General features: G+C 37.5%; 1 protein-coding gene across 6 annotated transcripts in view; it reads left to right on the top strand.

Moving 5' to 3' along the window:
- ADAMTSL3 (ADAMTS like 3) overlaps positions 1-20,337 on the top strand; it is a 179,528-nt gene that overhangs the window by 68,390 nt on the left and 90,801 nt on the right. For all 6 annotated transcript variants that reach the window (XR_009724559.1, XM_061347296.1, XM_061347297.1 and 3 more), the window contains exons 4-5: positions 15,423-15,550; positions 17,932-17,977. Coding sequence is in view for 5 of the 6 variants with exons in the window: in XM_061347296.1 (XP_061203280.1) it covers positions 15,423-15,550; positions 17,932-17,977 (174 nt within the window). In the remaining variant the exon portion in view is untranslated. The remainder of the gene's footprint in view (positions 1-15,422; positions 15,551-17,931; positions 17,978-20,337) is intronic.

Genomic DNA, 20,337 nt, shown 5'->3' with positions numbered 1-20,337 from the left:
TCGATGGTGACCAGGAGTATGTGAGTATGTGAAAATATGCATGTACAATAGATGGTATTTGTAGTGCGAATAAGGATTTGGGAGTGTAAATTAATGATCCATAATGGGCAGGAGCAGTTCATCAGCAAGCTTAAAAGGAGAAGAAGTTTTTGGGTATGGAATGTATCTGTTTCCATACAGACCACCTGGAATAGGTACATGTAGCCAGTCTCCAGAAGACAATGGAATTGTCATGTTTGAGTTATCTAAGCTGCATATACAGTAAATAAGAAACACAAAGTTGATTTGTGATAAAAGGGTAGAGCAAAACAGTAGTTAGGTAATTTGAAGAATACTGCCTGAAGTGAGAAATGTATTGTGAAATAGTGTTTTGGAAGAGAGTTCCTTCTGGCAGGCATAAACCAGGACACACATCTGGGAAAGAACAGATAGCTGAGAGATGGACCTTGTCTCCAAGCAAAATATGAGTCATTGTTTTAATCCATTCGTCTTGCAGTGAGACCTTTCCTTCCTTACTTTTGTTTTCAGAATCCTGATTGCTTCTTCAGAGTAGCTGAATCTTAGCCCTTCTTCTCCCCTTCCTCAGTATCTGGTATAGATCAAACAGAAAATGGCTCTGGAAGAAACCCTGGTCTGTTCCTTTGCTCTAAGGCAGGGTCAATTCCAAGAAACTTTTCCTGATGGATTTTTGTCTAGCTTGTTCTTAGAAAGATTTGGTGATCAGGATTGCGCAACCTTCCAAACACTAGCTTTTATTTACCTTTGTAGAGTATTGCACTTATTTTTCCTTTATCCTTGTCTAGCAACTGCTGTGACTTTGAGCACACAAACACAAAAGGAGAATGAGATCATAAGCCATTTTTACCATTAGCTATTTGCCATCTTTATAAAGACTGAGAAGCTTGTGCTTTAATTTTGAGCCAATGAGATGCTACACAGATAATTTTCAGTAGAGTTGAATGATGTGCATGGAAAACCCATGGAAGTTAGATGCTGTGGATCAGTGAGGGGAAAAAAACTTTCTGTTGATCTCCCTTTGTGCTCAGCAACATAGCTATGGTAAACTGATTATGTTGCATTATTTGACTTGACTGATAAATGGTGAGCAAGACCTTTTTAAGGGAAAACAAGCCTCCTTTTTGCAAGGGTATATTTTCACAAGAGAAATAAGTAGTGCCATAAAATATGGAACATTCAAAAGTGTTTGGAATCTGTCAGTGGGTGAACTTGTATAAAATGTTAGCTGTCTGTAGTGGACTGCATAGCTCATTGGTCCCCTGCCTCTCTGGAAAGCTTCACTTAAATAGTTTATGTATTTTGGTGGAAAAAAAAGTGTGCAAACAAGCAGGAAGTAGTTTCAGGCTTTGAAAATAAATTTGTATACAAAGCACATGAAAATACATAAAAGATACTTATCTCTTTCATGCCAAAAATAGAATTTCTCTATACTAAATATGTTAAAAAAATTACCATTTGGTTAAAATGTATGTGTGGGGAATTGTTTGAAGTTCCTTCTTGTTCTCCAGACTCTCACGCAGTGTAAGTGCAAATATTTTCATATTTAACCTGGAGAGTGAGATGGGATGATAACAGGGAGATTTCTGACAGCCAAAATGTGACTGACAACTCCTTGCAACAAAGGTAAAGCAATCGTAATTTATGTGACGAATGCAACTTATTTTTGGTGGTGGCAGGGAAATCCACGGCATCTGGGGCACAACTTGGTTTCCATAGCTAACCAAGAGCCGATGTTGTTTTCTCTCTCATGTGGCCAAAACAGGAGATGGTGTTCTTAAATGGAACCTTTTTGTGGGTGCTTGAAGAAACATAATCGTAGGCTTCAACCAAATGCCTACTTTATAGCCAGAACACTGATAAATGGAGGCTGGTAGAAGAAATAAATTTAGGAAAAGTATGCAAGAGTTTTTTTTCCCTCTTCTTTGATCTTTATCTGCCCAGATGTGTAAGAAATCACATCCATGTCTCTAGTTTGGCTGTATCTGACATGGAATTCAGGTGGTTCTTGTAGGTCCCCTACAAAATCCAACAAAGTCACTAGAGATCGTTTCTATTGATTTCAGTGGCTTTTACATCAAGCTTTATTTGTCTTTCATTTACCAGAGTGTAAGCAGAATTAAAAACAAAACTAAAGAAAAGGAGCATTGCTGTTTAATTTATTTACACAATTTTTCCTTAAGTGCTAATGCAACCTTTAATTAAAAACAACTAAACCCCCCAAAACTCTTCCCTTCTCTAAACTCTTCAAGTACAAGCAACCAGGGAATTATATAAATAGATATTCTTACCTTTACTATAAAAAATTCATGCGGAAGTCCTATCTTGGAATAAGCTATTCATTAGTTGGCTTGGCAGAAGGAACACAATCCAAGTGAATGAGCTGCCAAGAGTATTTTTAGTGGTTTTATATGTTGCCCATTCAAACCTTGGAAAATGTCTTTAGAAAATTGGACAAACTGACCACTCATTTTTATGGGCTTTCACAAGATCTAAAAGTGAAAAACAACTATTGTATTTAGCATCTGTTAATGGAGGTTTCAGGCTACAGAACTTGAGAAAGTACTGCTGGGAAGCTAATACAATAACCGTAAAATATTGGACTGATAATAGGAAACACTGGCACTGAACAGATATGGAAAGAGTCATGCTAATATTCCATATCCAGGCCTGTTACCCTGTGCCGAGTGCTAAAGATACTGTAGTTAAACATACACAGTAGTAGAGATCTGGAATGAGGTCAGAATCAAACTCCAGATAAATAAAATTGTCTTTTTCTACCATGAATACTGTTGGTTGGATAATTCTGTCTTTGGAGAATTAAAAACCAGGAACTCAGGTGCAAAAGAGACAGCAAGTTGTGCTAACATTTTTCCAAATGGGGAAATAGATGTCCTTATCCCACATATGTAATGAAGCCCTCATCTTCCTTTATTGAAGTCGGTGGCTTTTTTTCCCATTTTGCTTCTTTGGGAATTGGGTCTAGACTTGTGCTGCCATTGTAACTGTTCCCTTGACAGATTTTTTTTCCCCAAGCTGGAAGCTAGAAAATCAATACAAGGGAAACTATTCAGGAGATACCAAATGAGTTTCAGTGGATTATACGTTATTTGATTCAAAGTGGACAGAAATGACGAGATATTACATTTTTAATCCCGCATAAAATCCCATTCTGGGAAACCATTCTTTGCACATGAAGTTTAATTTTGAAGATCTTTTTTTCAACCTGTGCAAAGGTGATATCCAAAACCTACCCTCAGAATGTGTTTTGGCTTGCAGCTTCTGCATATTGGTATCCTTTGCATGACAAAATACAGGTAGGACATTTTAATGTTCTTTTAATTATCTAAAAAAACTTCCTGAAGCATTTGAGCATGTTTTGCTGGATGTGAGAGAACACAGCTGGTGGAAGTTGAGATGACAGAATTGGTACAAGCTTTTGACTGCGAATAACCGGTGATCAAACAAAAGTTACAGGTATGACAGAGCAGCGACAGAAGGAGCTTAAGGATACATTTCACCAGTGCAGGTGCCCACCATCGAAGGTTCACAACATCTGCAAGTCAGGTTACCTTTGTGTAAAGGGAGCTCTTCACAACAATGAATGAAACTGTTCTTCAAATGCAGGAAATCAGCTGGAGCCAGTGAAGCTGAGCAAACTAAAATATTAAATTTGTCTCTAAGTTAAGCATGAGTAATAAAAAGAAACACTAAAATTATATTTTGATTTTGGATCAGTTATGCCTTTGCTTAATATCACCCAAAGATCAGGTCACGGTTAAAGGGGCAAGAACTGTTTTCTCTGAGAAGAAAACTCATCTTGTTAAATTTGATTTATGCCGTAGTAAAGAGGCACCATGATCGGGCTCACAAGTTTTAGAGTTACTTGGGGCAGAATTAACTTCAGTCAGACTGCTTCTCGGTTATGGGCTTAATACTTCTCTTTCAATATATTAATTTAAAATGGCTCTACACTATGTGTTATCTACTTCAAAAATCAGGGGTGAGAAATACGTCAACATAAAATAATGTCTTTAAAATTCAAAACTGATAAACTTAATTTTTCTGTATTTATGGAAAGGAAAATTAGGATTCTTATAATTGCTGTCAGCTAACAATGTGGCTTTAATATTTTTCCTTTTGACATTTGTTCTGTTGCCAGGTGTATCTGCTTATGTTCTGTGATCTGCTTTGCATTACTTTTATAGAAATATTACCATTGAAAGTGCTACATGTAGTATTAAATAGCAGGGTGAGTCAGGAGACATGGGTCGAAGCTCTCGCTCACAAGCAAGAGGTTTGGATGCCTCATCCGAGTGATATGGTATAAATGCCTACAACCAAATCATCAGTCTGGCACTACTGATAATCTTGGCATTAAACTGAGGCAAAATATCCCAATATCCAGGCTTATGAATATTGCAGATTATGGATAGACAAAATGAACAGGAAAGACTTTTCTGTACTGGCTGCTTTAACTACAGTTTATTCTTCTGTCAGTATTTCCCCTATAAACTCCTTTTATTCATAGGTTTGGCAGCTGGCCATAAAATTTTGCTTCTAGCTGGAACTTGGCAGACAGTGTCTCAAGTCAGGAAAATTATTTTAAACAAATTTAAAAAATATATGATATGTGTTGGGGCTCTTTTTAAAGTTAGAGGTGCAGTCATTTTATTTTTCTTTTCTGGGAAAAAGGATTGGTTTCTGCAGGTTTTTTTATTGTAAATCCTCTAAACAAATTCCTAAAAAGAAAAAAAGATTGTTGTAACCAATTAGAAAAAAACATGAATTTTGTTTTAAAAGGATGTATATAGAGGTACATAAATGTTAAGGACTTGGGTGTTTTGAAGTTACTGCTTTTAGGGTATTGCTTTAAATTAAATTAAATACATAATTTATAATTGCAATTGTATGAGGTTTGTTTATTATATAAATTGTAAATAGTGTGTAACTTAGAAGTAATTTTAAATGCCCGTACTCTATTTACTTTACCATAACCTGTCTGTAAGTCTTGCATGCAAGAGTCTCTTGGCAAATCAACTCTTTAACAAATTCAACATAATACAGTAATTGATAATGTTGTGGAAACAAGCAGATACCATTCTGTGAATGTGTCGAATGGTCTAGGATCCAAGTATACTTGGATCACGTATGTGTGTCGTGTAAGCAGAATAGCCTTTCTTATACTTCAGGGTTTGCAGTGCTAATTTGGGCAAATACCACCAGGATCACCACAAATCAGCAGGAGTGAAATTTGATGGTGATTGTGGTAATAGCTCCTGGCTTTGTGTCAGGGCCTGTTCTTACAGCTTACCTGTAGGCTGGAAAACAAGTGCCACCTGTGCTCTGCTCTGTCACTTCGCTCCTACTTGTAAGTTATCAGTTTGCTACCTTGATTAATTTTAATCTAGAGCTTCAGTAATTCATAGCACTCCTGCCATAGCTCTCCTTACCCTAGAAGGACTTCCTTAACTTTGGACAAGTGGGTCTCCATCAAATGGACAGATCAAGAAGGAAATGAGGAGGTCCTAAGCTGGCATAGGTGTTTTATCAAGAGGTGATGTGTCTGGGATAGGTACCTGACCCCTAGGAGAACTGTTTAGGATTATTTTGTTTTGTTTTGTACATAGAAATCATATTATATAAGCATTAAAAAATATGTAATCACTGAAGTATGATGGCAATTTCATATGGCATCACAATATGGAAACCCCCCTGAAAAATAAGCCTTGACAGGAAAGATTTTGTGCATTTGCCAGTGCACCAATGTGCCACTGTGATCTTTAGAAGCTTGTTAAAATCCTCTGCTTTGTCACAGGCATAACGCTCATCCTTTTATCAGTGTTACTCTTCTCTTTGCACTGCATGTGCTGAAGTGATGCAATTTTTACCTTCTGAGGCAAGTTTTAAAAATTGCATGGTAAAGTATTTAAAAGAGCCTTTATTTGGATGTTTGCAAATATATTTAATAAGGTAAAAATAATGCCAGATATATTTCCCAGAAATTGGAATCTCTTTTTCTATTATGCACCTGAGGAATTCTGGTACATTGGACTCTGGCTGACCCATCATGCTGTTTATGCTGGATGAAGAACATGTGGTGTGCAGTGTGAAGGTGGAAAAACCCAGTGTATCCAGGTGCAAATTTTGAATAAGCATTTGGTAAAGCTTGCATGGACTCTTACTGCTTTTATGAACTCCAGGAAATATATGGAATGTTGTTAATGCAGATTTATACATAGGCCCAGAGATAATTAACATGGAAAAATGTCCTGAAGACTTTTTTTTCCCCCCATATAGTTTGTACCTATTATAGATACACATAGTAGAAAGCACAATGTTTATAGTTTCAAAATAGAGGGTGGGAGAGCTCTGTAAGGGGCACTAAAATCTGACTTTGGACACTGGGATGTAATTCTCTGCTGTGCTACTCACACAGTTCACCTTCTCTTCCTCCTTCCTGTGGTTAGGATCTCATGTAACATGGACGTCACAGTACACAGCCTTAAAAGCTGCCATCAGCAAGTATTAAGACTGCATGTTATTTTTTTCACATGAAAATGAAAAATGTTCTCCTTAGGTCTGTGGCAAGATATCATTGCACAACCAAATGCAAGGACTGTGTATTTAATAATACCATTTTGTGAAGAATATTTTCTAATTTAATATAGTTATACATAAAAGTTGTATCCTAACAAGTTCTTCATGTTAATGTAATCAATGGTATTTTAAAAAGGTATATCACATTTGTTAAACTTTTTAAAGTATCCCGTTCCTTCTTTTTTGCATATTCTGAATTCCACCTTTATCTCACTTTCAGCCCCTGGCAGGTGTTTGTCTGACGCTGGCTACTGAAAGTGGGCAGCACACTGCAATCTGTATTGCTTTCTTGGTTATGTTCCCTTTTCAGAACCTCTGTGCTTTTCCCAAGCTCTGTGGCTTTTGAGTCATTTGCCAGCTACACGTGCAAATCTTTAAGTTATAATTCTCCAGACCACTTAGAAATGGAGGGAATTGGAGTGATGCTAAACATTTCTTCGTGTAGTTTCCATTTCAGATGGGGCAGATTCAGAAGAATGAATATGTTTTGAGAGTTAAAATTTATGTATTTCCAGCTACATGTTCACATGTACTTTTAAATCTTGGAAGACAATGAAATACTATGAACTCAGGGAGAAGTTTTTCATATTCTTGATCCTGGTCAGCTGTCCTGGATGATTGAACCTAAAAGCATTAAAGAAACAAGAACTTCTTGCCTGGCTGAGTATCACCAAAGTTGGCTATTATCCTGATGTTTGTTCTCAGGAAGCAAGACCTCTCTATGTTCTGGTACTGGTGAATGTGGAATAGCATTTACTGTTTATAGATAGAGCACATACAGGACTCATGGCTCTAGTTAGGCAAGCATGAATGCAAACTGGGTCAAAGGAAACTGGATTGTCAGGTGCATTGTCGGTGACATCTATTTGCAGGACATGCTTATCAGGGTTTAAAAAAAATATTTCTGTTTTTGCTAGACATTTATCTGTCAAAATAGTAATTTGTGGAATATCACCCAAGAAAATAAAACAGATTGCCATTATCCAGAAGAGACGATAGAGGCAAGTTTCCTCTTGTAAAAGGTAGGTAATAAAAATGTACCCTTGGACTTCAGTATAGATCATCAAAACCCGCCAGCATTGAGTAAGACTAGAATTCATGTGGGTTTTCTTTAAACTCATCTGAACAATGTAGTTAACTCAGAAACTGGAAAAAGAGCAGCTTAATTATGCTGTAACTACTTCAGTGCTGATTCCATTCAGCAGGAGCATGTAGGTGCTGTCCATAGCTGTTGTTAGATGCAGAAATAACTGCAGGAGCTGGTATACTAATGCAGTTGCTTTCTACTTGAAGCAGTTAGGGCGGGAACCACCATGATTCCTTCTCCGTGCCCACAAATTCTATGTTCCCTGTGTTACTGCTCACAAAGAAGGAAGGAGGTGATACAGACTCTTTTTGGTGCCAAAAGCCTCAGCTAGCTTATAGGTGCCAAACAGCCAAGCAACATTTCATCCCTTCCTGGATGCCAAAAGCCTCAAGTATCCCTGCTCCACCTGCCAAAACCTCCAACTTTGTCCTGACAACTCCTGCAGTGCAGGCCTGTGTTGTCAATATGAAATTTTGCAACACACTAACAATGGAAAATCTGGATGCAGTATAATACAGAAAAACATGCTGGGATTTGCATTCAGTTTAGTATCAACATGAATTACGCTGTAAATATTTCCTGTGTGTGACTGTTTTGCATGTTTTATTTTCCAAAACTTGAATTTGAATTTATTCAAAACTGCTGTAAAATGAAAATATATTGCAGAATTCAACACTGAAAGCTCTAAACTACATCTGAGCCCCCAGATGTGTTCTTTCATGCAGCTGAATAAATCCATCATTTGCCTTTTGGCTCATTTCTTTTTGGTGATTCTCCTTGTCACTAAGCTTTACTAGCTCATGTTTCTGAAACGCTTCTTGTTACCAGGCACTGATTGCATTTTGCAGTCGGTTCATGGTGCATGGACACCACTACACAGTAGCAAGGCCAAGTGCAAGGAATAGTTAATGAGACTGAAATAGTGTTAGTATATTTAATTACTTCTAAACATCTGCTTAAAATAGTTTCATTTACTCCCTGGTGGTTTTTATCAGTCAAAAATAATGGTGCATTGTTTTTTCTCCAGGATCTTAAAATTCCATCTACATTCTTTTTAACATACAGAATAATTTATAATTAACTTTGATACATATAAGTAAAAGATATATTAAACTTAATGACATATACAGTGCACAGTTAGGTACACCCAGCAGTAGTAGAAATATATCAGGAAATGTCTCAAAATGTGTCCTAATGAAACAAGTGGAAGTTTTTCTACTAAAATCAGGCAGTGCAAGAACTCAATAATAATACTTATTTGTCTGGAAATAAGTTTTGACTGTTCTTCTATTTAGTTGCTGCCACAACTGAAATAATTTTTCCTAAATCTGTAATCTGAATTCTATACCTTACATACAAAATAGAGGTGTAAATCATTTCTGTATGTGACCTTAGCAAGGAAAGATATTTCTAGTGTAGTTTGTTGCAAAGCCATAGACATAACAGCCAGTGTCAAAAGTGAAGGATACAGTTCTGAGGCTGAATAGCATATCCAGTGATTATCTGCAGGTAAATACTTGTTCTTTCAGTTATGCACTCTGCTCATGGATACAGTCAACAGTGCAATTTGATACCTTTTCCACCAAGTGTAGTGTCTGGAATGAAGAATCTGGGAAATGCATCACAAGCTACTCAGGCAGGATATTTTCCCTTTAGTGCCATAATTCCTTGTGCTACCTCTCTTCAGAGCTGTTGTAGGTATGAGGAGAAGAAAATGGCATAGTGCAGTCCTGCACATGAAGACTGGTGAATAGAACATAACCTTGTGCTTTGTAAGAGTCTGACAGTCAGGAAAGTGTTAATAGTGTTTATGGATTGTGAGAGTGGGAAGAAGCAATAAAAAGGAAATGCTTCATCTCTGTTCAAAATACCATCAAGGATGAAATTCACTCCTGGGAGAAGGGCCAGTACTGAGCTTTGGGTATTGCTTAATTTAGGCCTTCAGTGGTACTGAAGTGGTGTTTATACCCTTCAATAGGTTCTTTCACTTGGATGAATTTAATCTGAAGAATTTAGATTCTATATGGAGAAATTTAATTATACGCAATATGCTATTAAATAGCAATATGATCTAGCTGTGCCAATGTAACTCCTTATGGGGATTCTCCTTTGGACTTTGGCACGCCTTTTTGAATTAATATAAACTACTTTGATAAGAAGCCATGAGAAAAATCAAAGAGTGCTCACCCAGAGAGCTGCAGCAGAGTAGCAGATGCATTGGTAAATATTCCTGCATAAGTCCTTACTTGTTATGACAAAGTCTTATTTTGTGAGCCACATCACTCTAACCTGTTGAGTAGAACATTTTATACATCCATCCAGCCCTAGGCATGATCTGCATTGGTAGATGCTGCCCAGAGATTGTATTGAATCTCTTCTAGAATATGACAGAGCTGGGCACCCTGCTCTGGGGAAGTGCTCAGGGGTATGTCACCAGGCAGGATTTAGGGTAGTTTGTTTGTGACACGTACATGGCAGGGGGACTGTCACCTGGAGACTCTTGCAGATGAATCCCAGTGTTGGCTCTGTATGTTTTTTCATTACACATTCTGTTACAATAATATTCGTGTCAAATGCTATGTATGTGGCTATGTGGCTTGTGTTTATATTTAAAGCAAAAATGTATGCTAAAACCTCTGAAAAACAAACATTTAAGGTATCGGAGCCTTTCTGTTGAGAAACTGAATCTTTGTTACACTGAATGCTAAACATTTACATATCCAAGCCTTATGTAATGGATGTCTGAATAATAATAAAACTGCACAAACTGACCTTCATTCTCTGGCACCACATCTCCTTTGAAGTCTGCATGACCAAATTCAAGACAATTATGTCATCCTTCATAACAGCCAAACAAAAGTTTGGCCAAATAATCATTTTTCTCCATATAACAGCACTGTGTTTGATATTTGTAATGTGTGTCAATGTAGCTGTTGTTATTTACTGGGTGTTACAAGTGACAGTAAAAATCCCCTTGTTTTATATTAATGATCAGCCCTGGTAACATCTGGATTTCATTTTACCTCAGTACCCACTTCTGCTATACTCAGTTACTTTGAGTAGTATGTTGCGGGGCAAGAATGGCTTGAAAGCACACAGACAAATAAATATCAGAACATGGTGTTGCGGTATGTGCCCATATGTGACAGAAGTGAAACAGAGCCCTGGATGGAAGAAGGGAAACTGGCATTAACATTTCCCCTTCTGTCCAAATCTACCAGTGCCACACTTTAAGTAAAATTCTCCATGTACAAGGCTGTCTCTGTCAGTTAAAGCTTGTCAGCAGAGACTCAGATTGCACGTTACTGGGCCTCAGACCTTGGGGAAACCTTGGCATACTGTCATCTCAGTCTTTGAGACTCTGCCTCTGTCACCAAGCATTTTAATACTTGTTTATTTTCCCTCATTCCCTGATTCAAGTGATCTTTGCCCATGTCCATGTGCAGTGTCATGATTTAACTCTTTGAAAATGAATTATAGATTGGATACAGATTGGGATGGATATAGAATGGGAGGAAATATTTTTTGAAACTACCTGTGTCATATAAACTGGATTCATTTCTGAAGCGAACATTGTATAGTTTCTTAAATACCGCTTTGAGTGCAATGCTTGCATCTAACCCTGCATTCGCGTGTGATGCTTTTGGAAGGGATACAGCTCCTGCTAGTGTAGCTGGATCCAGTGGAAGTGTGACGCCTTTTGCCATCTAGATTTACGTAAAGAGCAGCAAATCATGTAGGTTGTGTTTATAGCTGGCTTAAGTTATTTTATCTGGACTCCCTACAGCTCTTGTGCCTTTACTTGGTTGTGTTACAGCATGGGTACATATATGCATGTACATGCATACATTTGCGTGTGTAGGTACATACTTGCACAATGAATGTGCCTGATGTATGTGTTTTGCTTCATCTGTTGCAAAATTAAACTACTAAAGGAAAAATGCTTCCATTCTAATATGGTTCGGCAAAGCTTCACTTTTGAACTGTTAGAATTATGACTGAAGACAATAAAGCCATGAAAAACTGAAGAAACAAACCACAAATGCAATCCTGATAATAATAATACTCTTTTGTATCCAGTTGCAATTAGCTCTTGATTTAATTCCTAAATGAGCTTCCAAGATTTTGTTGGTTTAAATCATAACGTTGATCATCTTTTCTTTATTTTGCTTCAGTTTGGTGTCATGGTGCAGACAAATGTAATATGTAGAGTTTATGAAATCAGACAGCTAGTAAATCAGTATTATTTTGCTAGTAAATTACAAAGCCAGTGCAAGCTGCTTTTAACTCTTTCCCATGGGACAAGCAGTTTGAACTAGCTGGAGTTTAAGTCAACACTGTGGGCACTGAATTAGTCAGTGATTCTGAAGAAGGCTTTGCTGGCATAAACTCCTGCTTTGATCATCCTAGTATTTACAGCTTTTTAATTAGATACAGTTCAGAACAATGGCTTTTATCAAAGCAGTTTGGGAAGTGAACAACTGGACATTGTTTAGGGCTTTAGATGCCATTTTGTCTGTGGCTGGTTTTAATGCAATGATGAAGTTAGGATTATTTTCGGCATTGCCACTGCTTTGTCAAAAGAAACTAACTAGTTTAAAAAAAGCGTGGCATGCATTGCTTTTTTTAAATATCATAAATTTAATCATTTTTCAACATATTAAAAAATTATCATTTGCCTTGCGATTGTAGAAGACAGACTTTAATTTTGCACTCATAAATTTGAAAGAAGTGACTTTTTTGTTCATCTTGACTTATTTTCACGTGCTGAGTGATTTGTTGGGAAGTGCTGAGCTCTTTTTGTTCAAGATTGAAGGCAGTTGGTTCCATTTTCAGTGTCAGACATCGCAGAGTTGGCTTCTGATGTAAAGTAAGCCCAAAGCCAGCGTGAAAATTCCTCAGGGATCTTGGCAGAGTAGGGCTCTATCGTTCCTGGAATGGTAGATTGGCCTAAGTACACTTTTAAAGCTTTACAGTAAATGTTCATAAAATTGGTAAAGTTAGGGGAGCAAGAAAGTTAAGGAGCCACTGATGTGTTTAGAGCAGCTTCTGCAGTTTAGTGTTCAAATGGAGATAGCTTACAAAGGTCCTTTTTTACAAGCTCAAGTTTTTTGAGGAAGAGATGGAAAACTTTGGAAATGGTCAATGTTTGTTAGCTGCTTAACTACAGGGAGTAGTGCTATTATACGAGATCTGCCTACTCTTATTAATGTCTTTAAAATGTATTTCAGTAGTCCTTGGTTCTGCTTAAGTGCAGCTAAGTTTATCTATTTAACACTTGGGTTTCTTGTTCAATAGTTATACATACAACTGTGGTGTGAATGCATCCTAACCTCATTCACTGAAATGGGACAGTTTCTCCTTATATTGTTAAGATTTGAATTACACATCCTTCGCTTTTAATTCACTTTGGTGATTTTGGAAGAAAATAGCGAGTCTTGTTCTCGTGAGTTTATTTCTGAAATAAAATGTGGATTAAAGTGTGTTCATCTGGTTTAGTATTAAGACATATACTAATCTCTTGTATTAATCTCAATCTAGTTACTCATGAAAATCTTTTTCATAGAATCACAGAATAGTTTGGGTTGGAAAGCACCTTAAATTGACCCAGTTCCAACCCTCCTGCCATGGGCAGGGACACCTCACACTAAACCATCTCACCCAAGGCTCTATCCAACCTGGCCTTGAACGCTGCCAGGGATGGAGCATTCACAGCTTCCCCGGGCAACCCATTCCAGTGCCTCACCACCCTTACAGTAAAGAACTTCTTCCTTATATTCAAACACGCTTTTAACATGTTAAACTTTTTTTTTTTTTTTTTTTTGGCACTTATGTTGACTTGAAGGTTTACTTAGATGCAGTTAAGTTTGTAATGTTTGTATCTCTTTGCCTGATGATTTCTGACAGGTAGCTCTTCCGTGTTTCAGTGCACTTGTTTTCTGGGAGGGGGAGTAAAGATTCTGAAATACAAGTTAAATTGTGCCTTCCTGTGTTGTCAAAAATAAAATGATAACGTGAATGTACTGCCTTTGTTTGTCAGAGGTCTCCTCAGGTGCCCACTTAGGTCGATGGGAATGAAAAAAATTGGTGTAAATAGTCTTTATTAAAGCTTGGATGAGCTCTTAATGTTCTTCATTTGCAATTGTATTGGAGCAGAGTAAATATCAGTGTTCTCTGTCACTGGGATAAATGACTTACTGCCTCATTTTTATCCACAATATGACTTTCATTCATAATGATGTTAATAGCCACTACATTATGTTTGAGGTAGTTTTATGTGCAAACTCTATCACCATGGTGATTAGAGAAATTGGTGTTTTCCTCTCAGGTGGGGTGTAATATAAAGTTCTAAAAAGTCTTAATTTCTCTATAACTGGCCCGTCATATGTCTGATGACTCTCAGGGAATTGTTCTTTGAAGTTTTGTTATGAATCATAGAATAGAATCATAGAATAGTTGGGGAAATAGGGTTGGAAAGGACCTTAAAATCATCAAGTTCCAGCCCCCCTGCCATGGGCAGGGACACCTCGCACTAAACTGTCTCACCCAAGGCCTCGTCCAGCCTGGCCTTAAACACTGCCAGGGATGGAGCGTTCACAGCCTCCCTGGGCAACCCATTCCAGTGCCTCACCACCCTAACAGGAAAGAATTTCCTCCTTATATCCAGTCTAAACTTCCCCTGTTTAAGTTTTAACGCATTAGCCCTTGTCCTATCAAGGTGTGCATGATATTCTTTTCAAAAGAGAAATGTTAAATGTTGCAGAGACAGAGGAATGAAAGTAGGATGTAAATGCAACAGCTGCTGAATGATTGTGGCGAAGTCAAAGAATGTTTGGGGAAACCCTGAATTTAATCACCCTATGCTTTCTTCATGAAGAAAATTAGAAACCAAAAAATGCTCTCTTGAAGAAGGACATGACTGAATAATTTGATTCATATTACTTTCTAACATTGAACTTATATTTAAGCAACCATTTTCTAAAATGTTCTGACAAAATTCTCTGGGAAATGAATAGGATACAATGCAAGTGAAAAATGATATTTTTAAAGGTCATTTAAAGAAGAATTTTGGCCTTTGCCACAAATCTTTCATTTTAACATTTATGATATCTGGTAATAATGTTTTTGAAGTCTGTGTAAATGAATTTAAGCTTAAATCAGTGTATAATTGGTGTAACCTTAAAATAACTCTGTAAGTGATCTTTAATCTTTTCCCTGAGCTCTTTCAAAGTAATAACACTTTTGTAATGAAGTTATATTCTTGGTTTGCTTCCCTGTTTGCAGTTCTGGGTGTGCACTCTGAAAGATTTGATGTGCTTAATTTCTGTACTACTGCCTGAGTGCAGCCACACTTGGGATAAAAAGAGACTTTAGTCATCAGTTCTGGGTATGAAACTCCTTTGGTTAGGATCTCAGAAAGCTCAGCAGCTGCTCAGAACATGATGCCTGTCCTGATTGCCCAAATCTACTGTGTGATTTCTATGCAGAATGTTGGGAATGACAGCAGTCCTTTGACTGAAGGTGCCGCATCAAATACACTTTATCTTCAAAGACTCCACTTCCTTTCCCATGTAATTATTATGTATTGAAATAGTAAATAAATCCAAAATACTGTAAATAAGCAGCAATGTATGTAGTATTATTAATGGCAAGCAGTAAAACATATACCACATAAATTAATGTGGGTTGGTTTTTTTCTTTTATGCTCTTTTTTTTTTAGACCTCCAGAATTACTCGCTCTGATGAAGATAAGGATGGCTCCTGGGATGCCTGGGGAGCCTGGAGTGATTGCTCACGGACATGTGGGGGGGGAGCCTCCTACTCACTGAGGAGGTGTTTAAATGGCAGGTAAGCCACAGGCTTATGTGTGTTGTTCCGCAGCTCTGATGTATTTCCCCATTCTCATGTCTATAGAAAAGCATTATTTCTTCTGTTTATGGTATCAGGTGGTGTGCACGGATCAGATATTATGAAATACTGCTTTTAATATACTTTTGTAATATATTAGATAAATATCTTAGCCTTCAACTCTGATAGAACTTTAGCATGTTATTAAATACGTTTGTGGAATAAGAATGATTTAGTACGGTCAAATATTGCGAGAACTCCCTGCCACTGTAATATAAAGTGAATGGTGAGTTACCTGCATACAAACCAGCCTGCACTTGAACGTTACTTGAAATAATGTTCAAGTGCAGGCTCCTCCATGTCTTCCCTGTAATGAAAAACAAGTGACCTACTCTACGTATAGGTGTACACATGCTGTTTTCTGTTTGGAAACTTTTCCTCTGCCATCTCTTCTTGTGCAGTGGTCCTGGTGGCCATGCGTTTTCGTGGATAAGCCTTAGTGTAACTGGAAGAGAGCAGTGTGTGTGGTGAAAACAGTTTACCTCAGTAGTAAGGCTGGACTAACATAAGATTTATTGCTACAATCCTAAAAGTAGGAGTAATGCAATAGACCTGTAGTCAGGCTAGAAGAGATCCCAACCAACTGAGAAGCATCTGTGCTGGTGCACATAATTGCCTGCTTTGCGTGAATTATTCTGGAGATTTTTAAAACTGGTGGTTATTATGCTTAAATTTCTGTTTTGTTGAGATTTCTTAAGTTAAATGCAGTATCACCCAGGAATTTGATTTTTCTTAAAGAAGGCTTGCAGTGTGACACACTAGTGAAGTGCAAACTGTGTGAAATATGTAGCTAAAGATGATTGATTAAAACACTGCCTGTTTCTTTTAGTGAAAAATGCACAAAAGGCTTTGAGAAAAGCAAGAGTTCAAGCAAGAAGCTGTGATATTCTACCAGAGTGTTAGGAGCTATGAAATGAGCTCAATAAATTGCAGCAATATAAATTCCACTGTGGTTTTATTAATATTTTTAATGTTTTCCCCTGTGAAAAACATGTGTTTTCCATACCTTGACAAATGTGTACTTTCAAGGGTTGTTTTTTTTTTCTGTGTTTTATTGTTGTTGTAATGTCCAGGAAATGTGCAATTGTGAAACAAAGTTTTCACATTTGTGTGTATCATAAACATTTTTAACTTACATGTTCTGATGCAATCTATCTTGCAAAAGATTGGAAATTTGAGACATGTAATACTTTGAGCTTGCAGAGCTGTACCTTCAGCTGAGCTTGGTGAACTCTTGCTTCAGGCATCCATTGCCTTTTCATTTTCAAATGGTAGTTTTCAATCTGTCACACATATTAAAGAATTTTCTTAATATTTGCAATTGATTTTCATGCAAAAAGTGGAAAATTCAACAACAGCTTTAAATTACCCGCCATACATTCATGCATTCTTTAATGTAAGGCAGGTTTTTTTGGTAAAAGGTATTATCCCAAAACAATGTTGGTGATTCTGGAGACATCACTAGTTATAATTCCCTGACAAATAATTTGAAATATGTTTTCAGTTCTTTCAAGGGCTTGATTTTGTCATTCTTAAGGGCAGTAAGTGTCTTACCCTGTGCAAAGTGCTGGTCAGTTACTGAGGAGTTTGGCAAACTTTGTCCCTAAGAAAACAAAAGTGTCAACCACCCCCCCACCTCCAGTTATGAGACCACAATAAAAATCATGACTTTATTATATGCCTGTTATTTCAGCTACTAACAACAGACTTTGCCAAGGATCTGTATTGCCTGGATTTCAGGATTCACACGCATTGGGCACTTTAGAAATGCATGAGAATTTGATTTCATTAAAAATTATGAAATCTGCTCATGTGGCAGTAAAATTACATGCTGTTCTTCAAAAGTTGCATTGGGTTTTGGAGGAAAGGAAAGGTTTTAAGCTGTTCTTTCTTAAACAAAACAGGAGAAGGGAAAGTTAATGCTCATTATTCTGGTGCTTGATTAAAGGATTGCTTAGATACTCTGATCCTCTTTTCTTCTGGGTTGCATCTTGTGGGTTAGAAGCAGCTTTGCTGCAGTCAGCATAGATCAGGCTTAGGGATATTTTGTGAAATCTTTTTCACAAAAGAAATGTGGTTTTCATAAGGTTTGCAGTAAATTAGGCTTACAGGGAAAGCCACACGTTCTTTGCTGAAGAGAGACAGCAGTGTAACCTGTTGAATCCCCAGATCCCCTTTGTATTTAAACCTTGCATTTTGAGTCCAAGTTATGGTAGGGCAGTAGCTATAAAAGTCTAATTTTCAAGCAAATAACTAGCTGTAAAACAGGCATGGCTGTGTTTTGCCATTATTCAGTGTAACCAATTTACTCTGTTTTTCAGGAACTGTGAAGGTCGAAATATTCGATACAAAACCTGCAGTAATACTGTGAGTCTGGTTTTTAATCCTATTTTACTTATTCAAGCAATGTGTTAAAGTTCAAGAAATGCTGCTGCTTGTTTAAAACCTCATAGTACGTAATTTTCTTTCCATCATTAATACAAATTTTAAAGATTTCAGTCTGCATGAGACCACAAAGTCTGAAATTTAGGCTTCCCAAATGGACGTTTTCTTTTGAAATTATAAGGCCAATTGTGATTCAGAATGTTTTATATCTTTTATTAGGAAAGTTACACATTTTGGTGGATTAACAAATCAGTTCTCATCATAAACTGGAAAGTGCTTTTCCTGGGAGTGCTGTCTTTCAGATGAAGCATTAAACTGAGCTCTTGATCAGTTTATGATTAACAATGATTCGTGATCACTAATGATACGGTGGTACTCTTCACATGAGGAAAGAGGTTAACCACCTGTGTCCCTTCCTTATCTTAAATTGTATGATTACTCCTTCTATTCCCCCTGTTTCCCTAAACCCATTTATATGTCTATATGTAAAAACATACATATTGAGGTATGCTGGCATTGCTGATTTCCATGACTGATTTTAAAGCTGGAGTTCTGATTACACAGTTGCTGTTGATGTGATGCAATCACATTATACAGACACATTATATGGCAACCCATTGCGTACACCATATTCATGACTTGTCCCCAGCGGATTGTAGTGATGTTTTGTGCTTAAATATGTCTAAATGGCATCTGCCTTTCACTCCAGATGTAGTCTGTTCAAGGTGTGCAGGACTTTGTGATAGCACTGGCCCTCAGACATTTTGTACAAACACACTAATTCAGGGTGATTTATTTTCAGCCGTCTCCTGCTTGCATGGGTTACCTTACCATGTAAATGATAAGTCAATGTGATATTCATATAATCCAATTCCAGAAAGAGAGAAGGTAGATAAGTAACTAAATCAAAAGTGTCCTTTTTTTTTTTTATGCCTAGTGCATTTGATTCATCTGCTTCTAGATGGGAGAAAGGTAGCAATTTTCACCCAAATACCACTAAAAGGTGAGGGCTGCAGTTCCCTTGGGTTGAATTATATCCAGGCAAGAGCAGGTGATACTCATGGCATTGCCAACCCTGTTTTATCTGCCAGCAATGTGTAGCTGTGAAGTATGACATTCTTAAGCAGCTTGATAGTGAAAGTTGCCCAGTAAGTATGTTGTATTGGTATATATCCTGGGAGAACTGGCCATTCCCACTGTTCAGGTTGCTACACCTACAGTTTCTTGTGTGCCAGTTGGCTTTTGCCCTCCTTGAGAACAAGACTTGCTAGCACCTTGAATTGCTCTAACGCTCCACTCCTCAGTGCTGGATGATTTTCCACCACAGCAGCTGCTGCCTGAGTTCCCCCTGGCAGAGGCTAATGGAAGTGATTGACAAATCCATACATGCAAAAATCAGATTCTGGAGACAAACCCTATCACCTGCCCTTTCAGAAGAAAAGGCCTAGCATCTTTGTGCACAGTGTCCTTAGCTCATAAATCAAAATGCCACATACAGAAAAACCCCATAATCTTTTAAAGCTGTGTGATAAGCTAAATACTAGCCAGCCAGTATGTGTGCAATAAACAAGCTGTCACTGTAAAATGTATCTGCTACATTCCTTTTCTACATAACTAGTTGTGTGCATTGTGTACAATAATATACCTCTGATTGCTTGATCCTGTGCATTTCACCTTCCCATGAACAGTACACACAAGCCAATGCAGTATACCTTGTTTATTCAGCAGAAGGACTAGAAAACTACGCAGTCTAAAGAAAAGGAGAAAGACTAAATCAATTTGGGCATATTTTCTGCTGTAAGCATTGGTCTGCATGCTTTTAGGATATGTAAGAGCAATTGTGGATGCTGGTCATTTTAAGGATTATGTAGTAAAACTCTGATGGAAATGAAGGCACATTATGCTTCAGCACAGAGAGAATTAAGATGATTACCATATCCTTTCTGAACTCCCAGGGAGTTTTTCTGAAGTCAGTGGGGCCTGTTTTTTAACTTTAGGGCTTATTTTAAAGCGATAAGTGGTAAGCATCTTGTATGTGAGTCTGCTAGAATTTATGATGATTCAAATGTTAATTTCCAGACAGGAAGCTGCCTTTACAGTTCTGCTTTTGGGGCATGTCTGAAAGGGATCAGGTTTCCATTCCAGTTCAGATACAGCCGGAATCTCTCTGAATGGTTTTTCCTAGATTATGGATAAGATAATGGAGAACTCCTGAGAAAGATTTCTACTATTGCTGCAATTGATCTTTGAATTTGGCATCCCTGAATTCAAGCCCAGTATTAGACCTGACTTACCCTTGACACAAGAGCTAACACCAAATGTAAACCAGTTTTGTTTGAAAT

The sequence above is a fragment of the Neopsephotus bourkii genome, unplaced genomic scaffold (genome assembly GCF_033783945.1).
Source record: "Neopsephotus bourkii isolate Nb327-2 ecotype Australia unplaced genomic scaffold, CSIRO-AGI_Nbou_v1 NB_318, whole genome shotgun sequence".
Lineage (NCBI taxonomy): Eukaryota > Metazoa > Chordata > Aves > Psittaciformes > Psittacidae > Neopsephotus > Neopsephotus bourkii.
Note: the sequence above shows the minus strand (reverse complement) of the source record. Positions and strands in the feature narration are given on the sequence as shown.